This window comes from Notolepis coatsorum, assembly GCF_963971535.1.
Source record: "Notolepis coatsorum genome assembly, chromosome: 20".
Taxonomy (NCBI): Eukaryota; Metazoa; Chordata; class Actinopteri; order Aulopiformes; family Paralepididae; genus Notolepis; species Notolepis coatsorum.
The window spans coordinates 30,989,887-31,013,532 of NC_140184.1; the positions used below are offsets into that span (position 1 = coordinate 30,989,887).

General features: G+C 42.7%; 1 protein-coding gene across 2 annotated transcripts in view; it reads left to right on the forward strand.

The window, feature by feature from the left end:
* Positions 1 to 23,646, forward strand: part of map2k5 (mitogen-activated protein kinase kinase 5) — a 242,248-nt gene that overhangs the window by 74,282 nt on the left and 144,320 nt on the right. For both annotated transcript variants that reach the window (XM_084337552.1, XM_084337553.1), the window contains exon 8: positions 430 to 494. In XM_084337552.1, coding sequence (XP_084193678.1) covers positions 430 to 494 — 65 coding nt within the window. The remainder of the gene's footprint in view (positions 1 to 429; positions 495 to 23,646) is intronic.

Consider the following 23,646-nt stretch of genomic DNA (forward strand, 5'->3'; position numbering starts at 1 on the left):
TCTCTCTCTCTCTCTCTCTCTCTCTCTCTCTCTCTCTCTCTCTCTCTCTCTCTCTCTCTCTCTCCTCTCTCTCTCTCTCTCTCTCTCTCTCTCTCTCCTCTCTCTCTCTCTCTCTCTCTCTCTCTCTCTCTCTCTCTCTCTCTCTCTCTCTCTCTCTCTCTCTCTCTCTCTCTCTCTCTCTCTCTCTCTCTCTCTCTCTCTCTCTCTCTCTCTCTCTCTCTCTCTCTCTCTCTCTCTCTCTCTCTCTCTCTCTCCTCCCCCCCTCTGTGTACACACACACACTGTCTCTCTCTCATTCCCTCTGCGCACACACCCTCTGTCTCTCATTCCCTTTGTACACACATATATAGTTACACCTGTCGTTCCTTTGTGTCTTTGTCATCATCTCTTCCATCCCCTAAGTACACTTGTATGTGTGTTTCTCTGTAGATAAACGCCCAAGATATACACTACCAAGAGCAACTTGGTCATGGAAATGGAGGCACAGTGTATAAGTAAGTATAAATGAGTCAGCCTTAACCGCTATCTGTGAAAAGGACCTTGCTAAATGCTTTTCCTGTTAAGATTTAGTGAAGTGGTACTGCACAATTGTCAAAACACAGCTCCCCCAATGAACACAATGTATTTGACATGCTGCTTGACATATCAACTGTATTCTCACTGCTAAGTTGCGCTCCAGCCCATAGTGTCAAGTATCTCTTATTTCAATCCCTCCCTCCCTCCCTCCCTGTCCCCTCCCTCTACCCATAAATCCTTTGACGTTTTGTTGTGATATCCATCAGCCATGTTAGTGTCTTGGCCCTTTTTTTTTTTTTTTGATGTTGCCAAACATATGTGATATTGATTCAGGCTGCAAGGTAGGAGAGCGATGGCCTTAATCGGCATACAGTACAGCGCATTACCTGCTGCAGTGGATAGATGACCGATTCCTTCATCTTTGGCAAAACTGATGTATTACTGCCCTGCTAACGTTATGACAAGAGTGGCATTTGGGTCACCACTTATATCCCCTGTTCTCCAACTCAACATGCCCCAACCTCCATCTATCTACTGCTTTTGAACTGTTTTATTGAAATTGAAGTATTGATCACTGCTCAGAGTAACCTTGACTTGACAGAGTGGCCTGTCTGTCTTGTCTGTCGCCTTTGCCAGAGCCCCAGTAAATTTCCTATCCTGCAAATCCACTTTTATTCCTTTCAAAGGCCACAATTTTTTATTTTTTTAGCAGCCTTTTACTGTTTTATCACGGTGGGTTCGTTTTATTAACAGCCTATCTCTCATAGTACTGGGGAGAGAGTGACTGCCGATCAGGTTGGCTCTAGAAATGGTTCCGCTGGGCTGGGGAATGCCGATATTGCAAGCCCAACAACTTCTCAGTCAATTGAGCTCAGCAGAAAATCCATACGCTTTGGTGCTGGGGATTTTTATGGTTGGGAGAATAGGGTAAAAAAAACTTGCTGATTAGATTTTTGTCTTTGTTTTTTTTTGCCTACCCAGTTATTCATGTAATTTTGGAGGGCGTATTGTCTTGGTTCAATTTTGAACTCATTATGGGTCAAATGTAAAGCTCTCTCTGAAATTATACTCAAACTAGGAAATAGTTTCTAACCGGATACACAGTGTTGACCTCTATAGAATGGAGTTAAGGAAGGGGGCACTGTATTTACAATACAAGACAAAATGTGATTTCATGATCACGTGAAGATAAAATCGTAATTTAAATTGAAACTTGATTAATTGCCCAGCCTAGCTTGATTAATCTTCCCATGTACAGGAGTTTTGATCCGTAGCCCTTTTTGCTACTTCTTACCAATGATGCTGTCGATGGTTAAGACTTAAGAGTCCTCTCTCAGCACGATCCATGCTGTTCCTCATCCTGGATATCTGCAACTCTAGCTAGTTAGCCACAAGTCAATGGCGCCACCCTCCCAATCTGTACAAATCCTGAAATAAACGAAGACATTTTTATAATTTATTTATTATTATGTCGTTTCATTATTACAATTTTCTTCTGCAGCAAAGGGAATTAAATACATGAGCCATAAAAGAAAAAAGACGGTGATGTCTCAACTATACCTGGGGAAATACAGACCCCTACTAATATACCCTGCAATACTTCGCGTCGTCGACAAACAAGGAGCAAAGGTTCTCCTCAACTCGCCTGAAGATGCAGCCAAATTCCTGTCTGAACAGGAGCAGAATAGTGTATAAATGGCCTTTTAAATCTCAGTTATGCAAGGTCACCATATAGTACAACCTTTAATAACCGAGGATTTGGGACAGAGAGACCTACGTGCTCAGAGTTTTTGAATGCTTTCCCCGACGTGTATATTATTGCGGGCATATTGGATTTAAGATTGGAACACTCCAGAACATACTGGAACATTCAGACAATGTAAAAATGACATATTGGAATAATCTAGAACATCGAAGCATTCTTTGATATATGGAGCATTCTGGAATATCAGTAATACGTGGTCATTCATTCTACCAGAAGCCCCTCGGGGGAATAATCAACAGCTATCTAGATGCAGAACCACAGAGCCATCATAGCCGGCCGGCTGAAAGATCACTCTACACAACGATCATCGCCCACCCCGGTCGGGGGAAATGCTGCATATACGTATTTAAAAATTGTTTTTTATTAATGGGAAATAATTTCACTACTTCTCCAATTAATACTTTAGATGTTTAAGCATAGCAATGCTCTTTTAAGATCTAAGTTAATGTTCTCTTCCTTTTACTTTTTTTTTTTTTTTTTCATCCGCTCTCTCTGATTTATTGAGGCTCTCTCTTCAGTTCAATACCTTCATATTATTCATGGGTTACTATAAATTACTATAAATTACAAGTTCATATAAAATGTAAGTGATTAAGGCATGACAATTGAAGCTTATTTTTGGTCTTTATTTTTAGTTTATCTCATTTAAATTTTTATTTATTTATTTTTTACGGGTAAGTGGCCAAGCCACAGTCGACATTCTACTTATGGTAGAATTTAGAGTGTTAGATCCTATGGTATACATAGGAATGTTAAGGATAATTGGATCATTCTGGGATATCCGGTGGTGCAAGGGAGAGAGTCATACGCAAAGGTTGTGTTCATGGAACACAATCCTGTACGACTCTCGGTGGGAGGGAAGGGTAGGGGATTTTTATTTGTATATATGTATGTTTTTAAGCTCGGCTCTCAACGGGACCTCACTAGTGGGATGTATATCTATTATTGCCTCGCACTCTAGAAGCATTACCAAAAATTACAATGCAACATGTATAGACTATGGCTAGTTTGAATATAATGATATGGAACACCGGGGGAATAAATAACCAACTCAAACGCAAAAGCGTGCTCACACTGATGAAAAAAGAACATGTGGACATTGCTCTGCTAAGCGAAACACACATTCTAGGGAAAGACATAGGTAAATTAGCGGACAACATATACCATAATATCAGTCACTCCTCTATTGGTACGAGAACTCGGGGTGTAGCAATAGTCGTTAAACGTAAGTTGAATATTGTACTAAAGGGAGTATGGTCTGATGTAGAAGGTCGGATAACTATAGCTAAGATTGAACATAAGAACAGGAAAATAGCGTTGATAGCGGTATACGCCCCAAATTTGTACGAAGAAGATTTCTTCACTACACTAACCAATGCAATGTTAGACATTCCCGATTACTCATTTATAATAGGAGCGGATTTTAATGCCATCTGGAACCCAAGGATAGACAAATCTTACCTCGCCTTTTCCAGCGAACAAAAGAATTCATCGAAGGCATTAAAGGATTGGTCAAAGATTACAGGTGTAAAGGACTTATGGCGGTTACTTAATCCCACGACCCGAAAGTACTCTTGTCGATCTGCGAGACATAAGACACTATCCAGAATAGATTATGTCTTTGCATCACAGAGACTATTTGATAATTATGAAGTGGAAATGATACCCAACGCACTATCAGATCACTGTTATTTACTCCTTAAAGGTACATTTGGTATACTATCCTCCCGAGCCCCAAGATGGCGATTTAACTCGTTGCTGCTTAACAACAAGGAATTCATTACACAACTCAAAGAAGCTCTTATAGTATTCCAACGGGAGAATGCAAACTCGGTGCAGGACCCCAGAATAATATGGATGTCGGTAAAGGGAATGATCAAAGACTTCACGGATAGCTTTTCCTCCAAAATGCGCAAGAATCAAAGCACAAAACTGGATGAGCTGGAAACGCTTTACTCAACGTTATTTAATTCTCTGAAATACAACAACTCAACTCGACTAGAAAATCAAGTTAACGTACTAAAAATAGAGATCAATGACATATACAGACAACAATCGGAAATACAAATACGCAGCACAAGACAACAGCAGTACTCCCATGGTTCCAAACCCAGCCACCTATTAGCCATGCGATTAAGAATTAATGCAACATTTGCAGATATAACTACCATTAGAGCACAACAAGTACTTGTAACAGATCCTGTAAAAATAAACGATACATTCAAAGTATTCTACTCCGATTTATATAAATCAGAAATGACCTTCGATCAAAACAAAATGGACACATTTCTTAATCAAATTATTCTCCCTAAACTTTCAGAGGATGACGCTAAACAGTTAGAAATACCGATCACACTAGAGGAACTCAAGAAGGCCATAACCGCAATGAAAAGTGGTAAGGCTCCAGGAAGAGACGGTTTCCCATCAGAAATGTACCTTTCTTGTTGGGACATAATTGGCCCCTTATTACTAAATATGATCTTATACTCAGTCAAGGAGGGGAACTTCCATAAAATTGACAATATTGCACTCATAACAGTCCTCCTTAAAAAAGACAAAGACCCCAACGAGTGCGGTAGTTATAGACCTGTAAGCCTCCTCGGAACAGATATCAAACTGTACTCTAAGGTATTAGCCATCAGATTACAAAAGCATATGACGTCTTTAGTTCACCCGGACCAAACTGGCTTCATAGGAGGCCGCCTGATCACTGAGAACATAAGACGTATACTGCACGTACTTGATGCCGACAAGGAGGACACCATACCTAAGGTGATGCTGTCCCTGGATGCTATGAAGGCCTTTGACAGGCTGGAATGGTCGTATCTGTGGGCAGTGCTAGAAAGGATGGGGTTAGGAAAAGGATTCATCGATATGATTAAAGTATTATACAAAGACCCATCGGCCATGATTACAACAGGCACAATCATCTCTGAAATATTTCCGGTATCACGCTCTGCCAGACAGGGTTGTCCTCTTAGTCCCGGACTGTTCAATCTATCATTAGAGCCTTTAGCACAATATATAAGACAATCCCAATCCATAGAACCTATCGTAATCAAGGGCACACAACAAAAAAATTGTTTATATGCGGACAATGTAATATTGTTCATGAAAAACCCCAACACCACATTGCCTCATCTGCTCAAGTTGATTGAGGACTTTGGTGATTTATCGGGATTTAAGATAAATTGGCCGAAGTCGGCTTTCCTTCCACTTAACACCCCTGCAAAAAAAGATACAACCCTCCCAGGACAGATACCGATGGTAAAACATTTCAGATGCTTGGGAGTGGAAATATTCCCTACCATAAGACAAACGGTGAAGCACAACTACACAAAAATCCAAAACAAAATCAAAGACGACCTTGATAGATGGGCAAAACTTAAGAACACAGTACAAGCACGGATATCAATAGTTAAGATGGATGTACTACCTAAAATCAACTTCTTCTGTTCAATGCTACCGTTACCCCCTCCAGAGGGTTACTGGAAAAGATTACACTCCTCCACATACAAATTTATTTGGAATAACAAACCACCACGTATAAAAAGATCCACCGCACAGAGAAATAAAGCAGATGGTGGCATGGCATTTCCAGATTTTTTCCTATATTTTAAGGCGTACTCATTAAGTCCATTGACAACATGGTTTGACTCCCAAGCATTAGCATCTTGGAGAAAAATAGAAGAAAACATAGTAGCCCCACATAGACTGAAGGACATAGCATACACTAAACTACCAATCAAGCACTGTGAACGAAAATTTGGCCCCATAATTACTCATGCGATCCGGATATGGCGTGAATCACAAAAAAAAAATCCTAACCCACAAGAATGGCACAATCATACTCCCTTATTCAATAACAATGCTCTCTTAATTGGAAAACGACCTATAAGATTCCCTATATGGGAAGAGCAAGGCATACACTCATTAGGGGATGTTTTTAACAAACAGGGTTTTTGTAGTGATAAAGAAATACGCAAAAAATTAAATCTCACCAAGTCCACATGGCTTTTTCACAAACAGTTAGAGCTATGTTTGAAGTCTCACAGTGTTCCATTAGACAGACCAATTGAACACCACAGATACCACAAATTCTTCTACTCAAGAGAGACATCGAGAGGTTTTGTTTCAGAATTTTATCATCAATTACTAACGTCCTCGTATGAAACCCTCCAACTTGACTCTGTCTGGAGGAGGGATATACCAGACCTGGAAAATGACTTTGATTGGCAAGGAGCCTGGGCAAATGTCCGACTTACATCAAGGAACCCGGATCATCAACAAATCAATCTTAACTATATTCACAGGACATACTTGACTCCTATAAGACTGTGCCGAATGGGGCTCAAACAAGATTCCAAATGCACCCAATGTACAAATGGGGACGAAGGGACATTTATGCACATGTATTGGGACTGCTCACCAGTTAAGGCATTCTGGAAAGATGTGACCCAACAAATATCAAAACTCGTATCTTGGAATATACCTGTACACCCCTCGGTATTGCTGTTGAATGATGTTTTTGAGTTTGCAGTGAATCCACAGCTAAAGAGATTGGTTTTATCGGGTATCACAGTAGCCAAAAAGCTGATCGCATCACGCTGGTTTCAACCGGAAAAAATTTGCCGTAAAGTTTGGTTTCTTACATATCTCGATGTAATTTACCATGAAATATCTACAGCAAGAATTCTGGGTCTCAATGAATCCAAAATGTCAATGTGGTTAGAAGTGGTGGAGAGAATAAAAGCTAGCTTATAATGGTAGTGTCTGGTTAGGTGCGAGGGATAGTGGAGGTACTTCTCAAGGTGGGGTCCGGGAGGGGGGGGTTCGAGCTGAGCATATGTGTGTAGGTTTTTTTTTAGATAACAGGTATTATGGGTATATCTTATATAAAACAACTAACCAAAAGGTGATCTCATTGGATGTGCCCTGACAATTAATGCTTGTATATCTTATCGTGTGTTGTCATGTTTGTTTATATGTTTGTTTAAAAAAGAATAAAAAAATAAAATACAAAAAAAAAAAAAAAAAATCACAAAAGATAACACTGTATGGATAACGATGTTTTACTTTGGGCTCACAAAGGGGCTGGTCACGGTCATGTACTTAAGCATTACATCACGCGCAGGAGTGGTTTGTGAACAATAAACCATGCCTAGGGGTGGTCGTTAGGCCCGAGGCGCAGCCGAGGGTATGCAGACCTACTTTCTATAGAACTTCATTCTTAGATGCTTCTATAGAAAGTAGGTAAAACAAATTAAAACGTTTTCTTTGCCCTATAGGAAAAAAAAAGTTTTCTTCGCCCTATTTTTTTATTTATTTTTTTTTAAAACCAGGCGTACAGTAATAAAATTAGCAATCAACCAATCAATTCAATAGACCAGCGGTTCCCAAACTTTTTTGGCCGCGCACCCGCTGTCACCTGCCGACCTAGCTCGCGCACCCCCCAATGCAAACATAAAAAATAATAAATAAATAAGTCCCGAGACTCCGTGCTGCTGCTGACTTTAAATCAAATAGGTGTCTGTGGGCAGTCAGCCGACATTAATAAACAACAGTGTGTTATAATCACATTTTTATGAGCTAACGAATTCCGTTATATTGGACATTTGTATTAATTATATCAAGCGAATAACTGAGAAATTTGGCAGAGAGACGGCAACATTATCGTGAAATATAAACGTTGCGTGATGACTATTATATCTCCGCCTCCCAACGAAGCACATACCAATGGTATGCAACTGCAGAGCCGCAGAGCCAGCGGCGCTCTCATCCCAGTCTGGGGAAGCTCAGCAAAATTGCCAATGGCTGAATTGGAGTATTGCACTGTGCGTGCACAACTGTCTGCTCTGCGGCTGCATGCTTCTCGCAAATCTAGCTCTCGCTGCCAAACCAAATGAATCTCGACATCGCTTCACCAATAGTCGTTATCAGAACACTACACACATATCATAATTATAGAACACACATCGTTGTCATTATTACCCTGTTTTCTTGGTGGAGGGCCACCAGGCTGTTGTGTCTGACAGTTTCCCTGTTTTTAGCCAGCTCTGCATGTTGTAAGTGCCACAATCCCGCGCTGGTCCCGCGCTTTTGGCAGGAAGTTATTAATGCACTGGCTCGCGCACTGGCTCGCGCTCGCTACTGTCATCGGCCCGCTGTTAAGCCCGCATATAGGAGACTTGAGGAGACCGACCCATGCAGAGCGGAGCGCATCAGCACAGACGAAGCGCACCTCGCCCGAGACATTGTTTATTATTATTCAAACGTAAGTTTTTTATTAAAACGTTTCTTGAATTTCATGATTTACACAGTGAAAATCCCCATTTGAAATAATGTATATTAGTTATATATTTATTAGTAAAATAACGCCATTAGCCTTTTCATGTCACGCACCACCTAGAGGTAGCTCGCGCACAACAAGGGGTGCGCGCACCACAGTTTGGGAACCACTGCAATAGACAGGTGTGTGGGTGTGGGTGTGGGTGTGGGTGGGTGGGTGGGTGGGTACGCCAGCGTCGGACAGTGTGAGAGTGTCAGCGCTGCAGTCAGGGGGAAGGAAGAAGAAATTTAAAATAAAATTGCAAATAATCAATCAATCAATCCGCGATTTTTCTTTTGTTCCACAATGATTCATGACCCATAGATTACACAATCCAACATTGTGTAAGAGACTAAGACATTCGCCGTGACAGAATCTGTTTATATTTAGTCGTTATGACGCTATCAACATATCCATTTGTAGAGATTATTGTCCCCTCTCGTCTCCTCCCCTCTCCGCTCTCTGCTCCCTCTACAAAGTCGAACAGCGGAGTGATGTGATTCGTTTGTGGGCGGGTCCTGGGACCAGGAGCGTGGAATTGTGAAGAATACATACGTGTAAAATGACTGTTTCAGCCAATCAGAATCGAGAAATTTGCATGCCGTTGTATAATACAAAGTAACACTCAAGAAAACGTGCTCAATGACAGAGAGCCGCTTTGTTCAAGTGAATGGCATGCGACTCTTGCATTGTTGTTTTGCAAGGTAGTGAAGATAGTCCATTTTAACTCTTTTTAGATACTGTTCAAATGTCAAACTGAAAATAGATTGTGCAATTCAAGTAATTCTAACAAATGCCATTTGATACCTAAATCAACAGAATGGTAAATGGCTGCTTTTTTATATAGAGCTTATATCCAAAGTGCTTTACAATTTGTTACTCACATTTTACCCATTCACTCACACATTCACACACCGATGGCGGAGGCAACCATGCAAGGTGCCAACCTGCTCATCGGGAACAATTAGGGGTTAAGTGTCTTGCTCAAGGACACATCGACACGCTGCCCGGGAGGAGCGGGAATCGAACCGGGAACCTCTGGATTAGGAATGGGGAATTAGGAATAGCAGGAATGGTAACATTACATGGTGCCTGTTATGTATATTTTTTTATTTATTTTTTATTTATTTTTTAGCATTTATTGCTTTATCCAGATAGGCCCGTCAGAGAGGAAGGATGGGGTAAGACATGTGGCAAAGGTCTCCAGGTCCGGGAGTCGAACCCGGGACGTCCGCGTTGCACTGCAGCACAGCTACGTGGTGCGCCACCCTGGCGCCCCCTGTTATGTATAGTTGTTGACCTTCTCTCATTTAGCTTAATTTAGCTATATATAGCCCCTCCCACTTTAGCTATTGTAGTCCAGTTTCGCACATGGGAAATCGAAGTACAAAAGCAGCAAGCTAGCAGTATCCTTGTTGCCTAGAAACACAAAGTGAATACACCATGTCTGTGTGGATACATGTAGGAAGACAGGGGCCTGCCCTGACAAGGAAATGGGGCCATGTAGCTTGCCACGCTGGCAGTCATATGTTCACTGTGTCCTACATCACCTCTAGTCTAAACACTTTTTGCTTCATGTAAAACATAAGCCACTTTGACCATCAGACATGCACAGAGGTTTTTTCTCTCCCCCCTCCCCACCAAGCAAGGTACCATGGGTATTGCTTTAAATTGCTTTCTTTAAAAAGTAATTCAGTCAGCTACTCTGTTGGGTCTTTGCCTCCTGTTCCAATGTTATTATATGTCAGAGTATGAGGTGCTGATAACCCAATGACATACATATCACAGGCATGCCGGTATCTACACATAGTGAAACACTCAAACACAAACACACCATTCTCTCACTCGTACACACACACACACACACACACACACACACACACACACACACACACACACACACACACACACACACACACCATTCTCTCACTCATACACACACATCATTCTCTCACTCATACACACACATGATACATACAGTACATACACATATATATACACACACAAGGACACAACACTTTGATGTTCCCTTTCATTTAAAGCCCCCTAATGAAATCGCTCACTGCCACATCTTTAATGTGTAGTGAATACAAACCACTCTATATTAGAAACCAATTCTCTGTACTCTTCAACCCCTCCTCTCTGGGCTGGCTTATATGAGGCTTATCTGGTGTGAATAGCACCACTGAAGGCTCCCCACCTTTTAACCTCTAACCCCATTTATGACCCAGGGCCATTTAGACTCAATTGGATGTTACCAACACCTCAGCTATCCACAGCCACATGCTGACCCAGCCATCCGTCAACGTCAACCCTTGTTTTTTTTTTTTATTACACACAGACTCTTAAGTCTATCCTGGCCACCAATCTGCCCTATACGGCTTATAAATACAATAACGAGGACGCTGCCCCTACAGCTGCTATTCTATGCCTGATAGATCCAGTGTGCAATTAGAACAAGGACATTTACATGGTGAGGACATCCACTTAAACACCCGTAGCTCTGCCGCCATTCTGCCAGCAGCCCATTTTCTGCATTGATTTTTCCTCACCTCATTGCTTCCACTGTGTGTCGAAAGGCTAAAACGTTTGGCTTGTTTAATTGGCTAATGAATTTTGCTGATATATATACTTGAAATATGTGGGGTTGTTTTAGAGGGAGATCACACACACACATTGCGTATTTAAGGTCTATTTTACTGCTGTTTCCAATCCCTTCACACTTGTCCACTCTCTTTCTCTCTGTTCCTCTCTGTCTCTCGTTAAGCTGTCGTTTTCCGCTCTGTGATCTATCTGCAGTATAATGGAAACTAAAGCCACTGATTCAGGCTTCATCTCAGCTCCTCGGTTTTTGTTGTTGTTGATTTTAATGCTCTCGCGACACATGCTAGTTTTTCTGTTAATTAAAAAGAAATCCTACGTACATTATTAGTTAACGTCATCAGTTACATAAAAGTCAGTATGGTAAGATTTATACAGAGACGTCTCTTAAAGCCACTGAACACATTATTTGGCTTTACCTGCCTTGCCCTCTTCATCCTCAGTGTAATGTTGCCATAACTGTGTGTGTGTGTGTGTGTGTGTGTGTGTGTGTGTGTGTGTGTGTGTGTGTGTGTGTGTGTGTGTGTGTGTGTGTGTGTGTGTGTGTGTGTGTGTGTGTGTGTGTGTGTGTGTGTGTGTGTGTGTGTGTGTGTGTGTGTGTGTGTGTGTGTGTGTGTGTGTGTGTGTGTGTGTGTGTGTGTGTGTGTGTGTGTGGACATGCATCCACACACATGTGCTTGTGTGTGTGGACACCTGGTATGGCTCAGGTGAGGCCAGTCATCGGGGATAGAGAAAGGTAGCCAGCCGCTCCTCTGTGGCACCGTAAACCTACCCCTCAGGCCCGAGCATCGAGGCCAAGTCCACCCCCCCCCCCCCCCCCCCCCCCCCCACACGCGAGGCCCAGCTTCAGGAGATATGGAGAGAGGCCCCATGAATACACGATGGAGCTTTTATTACAGCCTGAGCTGGAGTGTAAATAAGATCCAGGCGACGGTGCACGTTTACTGGGGTCAGATCAGGGGGAAGTAGGGGTGGAGGAGGAGGGCATCTATGTAACCTTGCACCCCTTCCCTTTCCTCTGTCACAAGGCTGTCACCGAGTGAAGCCTAGACCACAGCAGTCGCCTCATATCTCTAGCCCTGTTGAAGGAGTCTACCACCTTTTTCCAAACCCCTCCCCACACATTCATCTTTCTTTCTTCTTCTTTTACTCAAACATGTCTTAAATCATATAGTTTGATGTCTTAGTCGATGCAACTGTTGTTACTGTAGTTATAAGATATGTTTACCTTTTCAAAATATATATAATTGATGAGCTTGCCCTTCAGTCTCACCATTTATGTAAGCATCTTTTGAAAAGTGTTAGACAAACTCTTTCAGTTGCATTCACACTGGTACATACATAAACACATGCACACAGACCAGTGGTTTTCACTTTTCTTTTGGACAATACTGGCTGTGGCATTGCACCATATTATATGGCAAAACACATCATGATAATATTATGAATTGGCCTCAAACTCAAGCCAGGATGCTATCTAGGTATGCTACGCTGCTATGCTAGGTGATTACTCTCTCAGGCTCTCATGTACAGTCATCTTCACAAGCCGATGCTATGGTGCTGATTTTTGGAGCAGAATGATCCGTTTTTATATTTTCCCAGGGGCTAACAAACCAATGTTCTCTACTTTGCAGAATGAAAGGTTCCAACTACCTATCTATCAAATAGAGCCCACTTGTCTTGTCTGATTATAGTCTGGACTTCTCATTGAGAAATAAAACTTGTTCAGCATGGCAGAGCTTTTCCTTAATTGCTTGTCTGTCTGTACTACAAGGCGAAACCTGCTCAATCAGTATTTAACATTTCTAGCCTGGCGCTCTTGTCTCAATTAACATTTTCATTGTATCTTAATTAAGACACAGCAGTCATGCGTAACTGATATTGATGTGGCTTAAAGGGATACGGATATCAAAACGGAATCAGGACCACGAGATTCATGTGCACTGGGGTGTTTTACAAGAGTCATTTTACTAAGGGGCAGGCTTCTCTGTAGCCCTCTTTTAAATGACCTGGCTCAAAGCCATAACAAAAAGGGCTCATTCAGATCAGATCTGACCCGACAATGTGGGAAAAAGGTTCCACGAGAAAGTAGAACTTGAGTCAAGTTTTTCCGGATGCAACCTAAGCTGCCTAAACCTAAGCGTAAGCTGGCAATCACAGAGGAAGACGAAGGATCGGTTGGGGGTTAAAAAGCTCATGGCATGATGTCTCACATATGGCCCATCCACACAAACGGACCACACTGCAGTGAGGTGCCGGATTGTCAGATCTAATCTGAATGTGACTTTAGGATTACTACAGGAGACACCATAAATCCAGGTATGGCTCATTGGAAGTAATGATGCTCCTCCCCTTTCTGCTGGACAGCCTCCTGAAACACAGAACAAACAATGATGCTCCTCCCCTTTCTGCTGGGCAGCCTCCTGAAACACAGAACAAACAATGATGCTCCTCCCCTTTCTGCTGGACAGCCTCCTGAAACACAGAACAAACAATGATGCTCCTCCCCTTTCTGCTGGACAGCCTCCTGAAACACAGAACAAACAATGATGCTCCTCCCCTTTCTGCTGGACACCCTCCTGAAACACAGAACAAGGCAGGCAATGATGCTCCTCCCCTTTCTGCTGGACAGCCTCCTGAAACACAGAACAAGGCAAGCAATGATGCTCCTCCCCTTTCTGCTGGACACCCTCCTGAAACACAGAACAAGGCAGGCAATGATGCTCCTCCCCTTTCTGCTGGACACCCTCCTGAAACACAGAACAAGGCAGACAATGATGCTCCTCCCCTTTCAGCTGGACACCCTCCTGAAACAGAACAAGGCATGTAATGATGCTCCTCCCCTTTCAGCTGGACACCCTCCTGAAACGGAACAAGGCAGGCACCAATAGAGCAGACATCCATGTCACCCCCCATGACTTACCAAGAACGAACCACTCCAGCCGTTACTTTCTATGTCCTTGGTAACTGTGGTGCCTGCGGAGCAATTTAATAGAAGGAGATATTGACAGTGACAAAAAACACCACTTACTCTCACTTAAGTCATTTTGTCCGAACCTTTAATATTTGATTTTGAAATCTTTATTTCGAACATGCAATGAATACAAACAAACAATAACAAAAAGCAAAACAACTCAATCTACATGTTCGAAAAGGAGTAGGAAGAAGTATACACTTATTTAATCCTACCCCTTTTCCACTACTCAAATGAGTGTACTATTTTAAAACATAAAAAAGAAAAAGAAAAAAAAACATATATATATATGCAAAACAAAAAACAAAAACTATATATGTAAAACGTGAAATAAATAAAATAGAAAACAAAATAAAAATGTAAACACCCGTGAATATCAAGTCCCTTCCTCATCCCTGTACCTTGTGAACATAATTTCCTTATACATCAGTTTGAATTGTCTCATGTTTGGACATTGCTTTAGCACCACATTTAGACTGTTCCACAGTTTCACTCCACATATTGAGATGCAGTGTCTTCTCATGGTAGTGCATACACTAAGAACTTTTAAATTGTGTTCTCCCCTCAGATTATAACCCCCCTCCCTATCAAAGAACTTCTTGAATGTTTCTTGGAAGTGCATGACTTTTTGCTTTATACATTAATTGTGCCGTTTTAAATTCCACAAGATCATTTAACTTCAATGTCTTTGACTCCAAAAACAATATGTTAGTGTGATCACGATAACCTGCAATGTGAACTATCCTTATGGCCCTTTTTTGGAGTATAAAAAGTGGTTGTAGTGTAGACTTATAATTGTTTCCCCAGACTTCAGCACAGTAATTTAAATATGGTAAAACTAGTGAACAGTAGAGAACGTAGAGTGATTTTCTATCCAGAATGTGCTTTACTTTACTCATGACTGAAATGCTTCGTGAGAGTTTAGATTGGAGTTTAGATTTATGTGAGGTTTCCAACAGATTTTATAGTCTATTACACCTAGGAATTTATTTTCATAAACTCTTTCAATAATCACATCATTTATTTTAACTTGTACCTGAGTATCCAATCTACAGTTTCCAAACAACATAATTTTAGTTTTGCTCAAGTTCAATGATCATTTGTTTCTATCAAACCATTCCTTCAATTTCTTCATTTCAGATGTGATGACCTCTAAAAGCTGCTCGACATTCTCACCAGAAAAAAAAAGATTAGTGTCATCCGCAAATAAAATACATTTAAATATATTGGATACTTTACATATCTCGTTAATGTACAAGATGAACAGTTTTGGACCCAACACTGACCCCTGGGGGACACCACAAGCAATGTCGAAGGTCCTGACAATAATACAAGAGAAATTATGAACTTTTCACAGGCACAGAACCAAGGAATTTTCCAATGAAAACCTTTTATCCTTTTAGCCAATTCAGCGGGTTTGGGTTCAGGCAACCAACCAAGCAAGCCATCCAGATGATGCAGAGATTCTGATTGAGTTTTTCAGTCGACCACGACACAAACAGTCAGGTGCCATTACGCCCTCCTCCCTGCATGCAACCAGCAAACTGGCGACCCTTTCAAAACCATGGATGTGCCCTTAACACTTTGAGCGCCACGCCGGGTTTTCCTTTTTACCCCCTGAATGCCACCATCGGCGCCAATGTTAACGTTAATATCGCCTAATCTATGTTTTAAATTGTGGCTATGTGTCTAATCTGCCCATCACATTATCAAAGACTATTTTCCAGTCAGTGCTGTCAAGGCAGATTGTTTTTTTATCGCGTCATTTCCGTTTCAGAGCATTTAGAAAAGCACCCTATTTTCAGATAAAAAACAGCCCATTCTGGAGCATTCTATGAAAATCGTCTTTTACTGGAATATTCCACAACTTTGATATTCGTCTGCCTTTTTATGAATCGTTTTCAAATAAACGCTAGATGATCAATATTATACGTGCACGCAAGCACATTCGGGCCGCGCACGGATAATCGCCCCGTTGATTTCCTCTCTGACTTTTACAGTGAAACCGAAAGAGGACATTTCACAAAACAGCTTATAACTTCATCAAAATTAGTCTGATTATCCTAACACTGATAACATAGAGTCCTTACCTGACATCAGATGGTATCCAACTGGTATATTCCAATTCCTGATAACCATTCGAAAAAATCGATAAGTGTATGGATCCAACGCGATACAGTAGAACTCCATGATCAGCGGGGCTCAGACGCTCCAGAATGAACTGTGGTAACCCCGGCTGGATCAGTGGACTGGAAAATGTGGAGTACCGGATTTTTTTCCCCATCCATTTTCATTGAGTCCATTCCAAAATCCCTTATGTCATCTGAAAAACGATAGGGGGCGCTTTTTTCCACATATGCTCTCCGGCGGAGCTCGTGTATACTCGGGTAGGTTCGCGTGATGCAATATGATTTCAGATCGCTAAAAAAAAAAAAAAATCCGAGAAATCTCGTGAGTGGCTTTCAACCACGTAAAAATAAACCCGAGATATCTCGTGTGTGGCAGTTAAAGTGTTAAGACAACTACTCTGGCAACTTTCACTGCTTACAACACTAGACAATGTACCCAACCGAGTCCCAAAGGAGACACGTCATTTAACCTGACAAAGAAACCGCTCCAATGAACATTATTGTTGATTGACAATCAACACCCACCTCTCCTTGGCACAGTAGTTCCACGGGAACAAATACTGTCTCCAGTCTGAGAGAACAAGATACATAACCACCAATATTCTCAAACCCTGTACAGAAAAACAGACTATCCAAATAAGCAAAAAACAATTCTTATATATCATAAGAATCACTGGAGAATTAAGGCAGCAGATTATATAGTAATGCCGAAATAAATGTAACTAACTTTCTTTGCAAAACAAGTGTGTATCTACTAAAGTACAGTGCTTACTTACTACCTCTAATGAATAGAATGATAGACAGGCTACCAAATTCCCAGTGTGCAACCAATTTGCAACACCTGAGACCAATTACCAAATTACCTGTCTCATTCAGACAAACAGTACCCCCACCAGAGAGGCAGACGATGAAACAAGAGTAACCACTTACCAAACATCCGGTTAAGTGGGATGTGTAATGTCAGTGGCATCAGTGGTGTAGGTGAGTGAATGCATGTGGAGTGTGGTGGTAAGGTGCAAAACAAAAGACGACAAAACTAATGTGTCTAGAGTGAGAGTCAGGAGGAGTCTGAGGTCTTAGCATTACTGCAGGCCTATATTCAGAAGAGCCACCATGAGCCCAGGTATGGCTCATTGGAATTAACTAAAGTTCTGAACGGGCCAATTGCTTGGCTCCTGGCATTGCTGCTGCAGCAGTGCTTGCAGCGCTGGAGATCCACAGTATGGCTGCTTGGCCAAATGGCACCAAATTCGACATTGCACTCTCTTGGGTCATCGGCAATACACCCGAAAGTTTGTTGTATTTATGTATTTATGGCCGCTTCAACAGGGACAGGGACCTGTATGTTGTGCCAGAGAACAGAAACACGGAGGAACGCTATCTCCTCAGCGTTGCATTCCACCCTCTCCCACATGTATGAGAGCAATACCCATGTGAGAATGCTGTTCGACTTCAGCTCAGCATTCAACACCATCATTCCCTCCAAACAACGTTAACCCTTCTGTCTGCAACTGGATACCTGACTTACTAACTAACAGACTACACTCCTATACATGGCACCAACACTATTATCAAGTTTGCAGGCGACACAACGGTGTTGGACCTCATCAAAAACAAGGATGAGTTGGTGTACAGGGACGAGGTCCAGCACAACAACCTGGCCCCCAACCTGACAAGAGTTGGCATGCACACCCCCGTATCAATGAGATGGAGGTCGAACCTATCTCCAGCTTCAAATTCCTGTGAGTCCACATCTCTGAGGACCTCTCTTGGACCTTCAACACCTCATCACTGATCAAGAAGGCTCACCAGCGCCTCTTCTTCCTGAGGAGACTGAGGAAAGCCTACCCCCGCCTCCTCAGATTCTGGTGAGCTTTTACTGGTGAGCCATATAAAGCATACTCACCAACTGCATCACAGTCTGGTACAGCAACTGCACCGCCTCAGACTGGAAAGCACTGCAGAGGGTGGTGAAAACTCTAACTATACGTTTATATTAGCCTTTTTGTTAATTTGGTAAAACCGATATGTTAAATTATCCCTTGCATCAAAAGGGTAATAGAACACACACCCAGCAAGGTGCTGACTAATAGGAATTAAGTGAATAAAAAGGAAAAAGTTGTGAAGTGGAGAGAGTAATGATCCCTTGTGCCATAATCCTGGGTGAGCGCCTTTATTAAACTTAGCCTCGGGAACCCATAGATGGTATAGTGGTTAAGCAGCCCCCCTGCCACTGGAACCACATGTTTCTCAGATGGCCTAGGAGCGAATCTCACCAGAACCTTCTCTCCTGTGTCTCCCATACTCTGTCTCCCTCTGAGCTGTTCAACTATGACAATAAAAAAAAAAAAAAACTATTTATAGTGAACTAAATGCAGCACAATGCAGTCACCACCTATAGGCCTAATGAACAAATAATTGAATGCAAAACCCTTTACACAGGTCACAACATGTTTACAGGAAAGTTTTGGAGTGTATTTCGTGACTGTTGGGAACTAGGCTACACTGGCACACCTACTTCCAGTGAATGACGCTAAGCTAGGCTAATAGTGCGGCTGGTCCCTACGCCTAATGCATGCACAGAGAAGAAAAGGGTATGTATCTGCTTGTCTAACTCCAGGGTAGATGGCAAATAAGCAAATTTCCAGAAAAGTTGGTGTGTTCCTTTAACACTTTGGATGCCACGGACGACATAACACGTGTTATCAGCCCGCCCCCTGAATGCCCAGCACGACAATTATCGTTTTATTTTTTTATTAGCGATCTGAATTCATATTTCATCAACCGAGTCTAACCGTTGGGAAACCAGCCCAATCAGGAGCTCAGATGTGGAAAAAAGCGCCCCCTATCGTCTCCCAGATGGTAATGCACCCTTTTGGAATGGACTCAATGAAAATGGATGAGAAAAAAAAAGTCTGGAATCCACATTTTACTTCTCACGCATGTACCCCGAGCCGATCGGATTCATTGTGGAGCATCAGAACAGCGTGGAATATGTGTTTACAGTATGTAGCATTGGATCAATAAAAGGATCGATTTTTGGAATGGCGATCAGGAATTGGAATAATCTTTTTGGATACCATCTGATCTCGGGTAAGGAATCTATTTTACCAGTCTTAGGATAATCAGACCTGTTTTCACGGAGATATAAGCTTTTCCCCTATATGTGATATGGCTGTTTGGCTGTGCGAGCGATCAGGAAATATATCAGATCAGATATCAGAGCGCCTATATAGTGTGCATACGTACACATATACTATCGATAATCTACCGTTTATTTGAAAACGATTCATAAATAGGCCAAAAAATTCGAATGTTTTTTGTGTATTCTAGAATATTCAGTTTATTATGGAATATATTTATTTTCCTTGAAAACTAGGGCTTTTCAAGATGCTATAAAATGGAAATGAACCGATAAAAAAACAAACCGCTTCGACGATGTTGACTGGAAAATGAGTCATTGATAAGCGACGGGCAGATTAGACACATATCCATAATTTAAAACATAGATTAGGCGATATTAACGCTAACATTGAAGTGGATGGTGGGCATTCAAGCACTAAATCGTGCGCCCCCTGCTGGGCACTGAAAGTGTTAAGCATCACCTATGCTAGGCGCCTGTTATTTTTCTACAACGGAGTTTGGCGATTTACGAATCTGATTGGCCAGTGTCATTTCTGGTCATGTGACATGTACGCCCAATCGTGGGACCGCAAGTTTCTACACTGGTTAGGCTTAGGCGCTCGTCGAAGTCGGTTAAGGTTAGAGTTTGTCTTGGAGCATGGCGATAGAACGCCTGCCCTGATTCCGACGGTTAAGCTTAGGCACTCTTTCGAAGTTGGTTAAGGTTAGGGTTAGGGTTAGGGTTAGGCGATAGAACGCCAGGTGCTTTGCAGGCTGTTCGACGCGGAAATGGGCAAAGACACAGCTCGTCACGCTATTGGGCGCACATGTCACATGACCAGAAACGTCAGTGGCCAATCAGATTCGCAAATCGCCGAACTCCGTTGTAGAAAAATAGGACACGGCCTGGGGCCTGCACACAACAAACAGGGCTGTCCATCTATTGTTCTGAAGCAACAGCTAAGCGAGTCTGCCTGCATCATGCATAGTATATGTAGTGTAATTAAACACTGTTAGACAGCTCTAGACAGACCAGAGTTAAATATATTTAGATTGTGCTGATGTGCTCTTTTATTTTCTCTGAGTAGATTTCAAGTTTTTAATGAGACAGAACATGAAACAAGTTTATTTTCGACAGAAGCACACATGTGTTTAAGGTAGTGTGCTGAAAATTGATAACACGTAAGTTATCGTCATATTTGCTTTCATCTGTCAGTGAAGTGTAGTGTTGGGAAGACCGATTATTTGATCAGATTCTATTCACGATAGCTCTGAGATCACTGGCCGAGACGAGGGAGAGGTGAACATTCATGGAGTCAGGCGAGGAGGAGAGGTGAACATTCATGGAGTCAGGCGAGGTGGACATTCATGTAGTCAGGAGAGGTGAACATTCATGAAGTCAGGAGAGGAGGAGAGGTGAACATTCATGAAGTCAGGAGAGGAGGAGAGGTGAACATTCATGAAGTCAGGAGAGGAGGAGAGGTGAACATTCATGAAGTCAGGAGAGGTGAACATTCATGGAGTCAGGAGAGGAGGAGAGGTGAACATTCATGAAGTCAGGAGAGGAGGAGAGGTGAACATTCATGAAGTCAGGAGAGGTGAACATTCATGAAGTCAGGAGAGGTGAACATTCATGAAGTCAGGAGAGGAGGAGATGTGAACATACATGAAGTCAGGAGATGTGAACATTCATGAAGTCAGGAGAGGAGAGGTGAACATTCATGAAGTCAGGAGAGTTGAACATTCATGGAGTCAGGCGAGGTGGAGAGGTGAACATTCATGGAGTCAGGCGAGGTGAACATTCATGAAGTCAGGAGAGGAGAGGTGAACATTCATGAAGTCAGGAGAGGAGGAGAGGTGAACATTCATGAAGTCAGGAGAGGTGAACATTCATGAAGTCAGGAGAGGAGGAGAGGTGAACATTCATGAAGTCAGGAGAGGTGAACATTCATGAAGTCAGGAGAGGTGAACATTCATGAAGTCAGGAGATGAGGAGAGGTGAACATTCATGAAGTCAGGAGATGAGGAGAGGTGAACATTCATGGAGTCAGGCGAGGAGGAGAGGTGAACATTCATGTAGTCAGGAGAGGTGAACATTCATGGAGTCAGGAGAGGTGAACATTCATGGAGTCAGGAGAGGAGGAGAGGTGAACATTCATGAAGTCAGGAGAGGAGGAGAGGTGAACATTCATGGAGTCAGGCGAGGAGGAGATGTGAACATTCATGTAGTCAGGAGACGTGAACATTCATGGAGTCAGGAGAGGTGAACATTCATGGAGTCAGGAGAGGTGAACATTCATGAAGTCAGGAGAGGTGAACATTCATGAAGTGAGGAGAGGAGAGGAACATTCATGAAGTCAGGAGAGGTGAACATTCATGAAGTCAGGAGAGGAGGAGAGGTGAACATTCATGTAGTCAGGCGAGGAGGAGCGGTGAACATTCATGTAGTCAGGAGAGGTGAACATTCATGGAGTCAGGAGAGGTGAACATTCATGGAGTCAGGAGAGGTGAACATTCATGGAGTCAGGAGAGGAGGAGAGGTGAACATTCTTGAAGTCAGGAGAGGTGAACATTCATGGAGTCAGGAGAGGTGAACATTCATGGAGTCAGGCGAGGTGAACATTCATGGAGTCAGGAGAGGTGAACATTCATGGAGTCAGGAGAGGTGAACATTCATGTAGTCAGGAGAGGTGAACATTCATGTAGTAAGGCGAGGTGAACATTCATGGAGTCAGGAGAGGTGAACATTCATGTAGTCAGGAGAGGAGAGGTGAACATTCATGGAGTCAGGCGAGGTGAACATTCATGAAGTCAGGAGAGGTGAACATTCATGAAGTCAGGAGAGGTGAACATTCATGAAGTCAGCAGAGGAGGAGAGGTGAACATTCATGAAGTCAGGAGAGGTGAACATTCATGAAGTCAGGAGAGGTGAACATTCATGAAGTCAGCAGAGGAGGAGAGGTGAACATTCATGAAGTCAGGAGAGGTGAACATTCATGGAGTCAGGCGAGGTGAACATTCATGGAGTCAGGCGAGGTGGAGAGGTGAACATTCATGTAGTCAGGAGAGGAGAGGTGAACATTAATGTAGTCAGGAGAGGTGAACATTCATGGAGTCAGGCGAGGTGGAGAGGTGAACATTCATGTAGTCAGGCGAGGTGAACATTCATGTAGTCAGGCGAGGAGGAGAGGTGAACATTAATGGAGTCAGACGAGGAGGAGAGGTGAACATTCATGGAGTCAGGAGAGGAGGAGAGGTGAACATTCATGTAGTCAGGCGAGGTGAACATTCATGGAGTCAGGAGAGGAGAGGTGAACATTCATGTAGTCTGGAGAGGTGAACATTCATGGAGTCAGGCGAGGAGGAGAGGTGAACATTCATGGAGTCAGACGAGGAGGAGAGGTGAACATTCATGTAGTCAGGAGAGGTGAACATTCATGGAGTCAGGAGAGGAGGAGAGGTGAACATTCATGTAGTCAGGAGAGGTGAACATTCATGGAGTCAGGAGAGGAGAGGTGAACATTCATGGAGTCAGGAGAGGAGGAGAGGTGAACATTCATGTAGTCAGGAGAGGTGAACATTCATGTAGTCAGGAGAGGTGAACATTCATGGAGTCAGGCGAGGTGAACATTCATGGAGACAGGTGAGGTGAACATTCATGTAGTCAGGAGAGGAGGAGAGGTGAACATTCATGTAGTCAGTAGAGGAGGAGAGGTGAATATTCATGAAGTCAGGAGAGGTGAACATTCATGAAGTCAGGAGAGGTGAACATTCATGGAGTCAGGCGAGGTGAACATTCATGGAGTCAGGCGAGGTGAACATTCATGTAGTCAGGAGAGGTGAACATTCATGGAGTCAGGCGAGGTGAACATTCATGGAGTCAGGCGAGGAGGAGAGGTGAACATTCATGGAGTCAGGAGAGGAGGAGAGGTGAACATTCATGTAGTCAGGCGAGGTGAACATTCATGGAGTCAGGAGAGGAGAGGTGAACATTCATGTAGTCTGGAGAGGTGAACATTCATGGAGTCAGGCGAGGAGGAGAGGTAAACATTCATGGAGTCAGACGAGGAGGAGAGGTGAACATTCATGTAGTCAGGAGAGGTGAACATTCATGGAGTCAGGAGAGGAGGAGAGGTGAACATTCATGTAGTCAGGAGAGGTGAACATTCATGGAGTCAGGAGAGGAGAGGTGAACATTCATGGAGTCAGG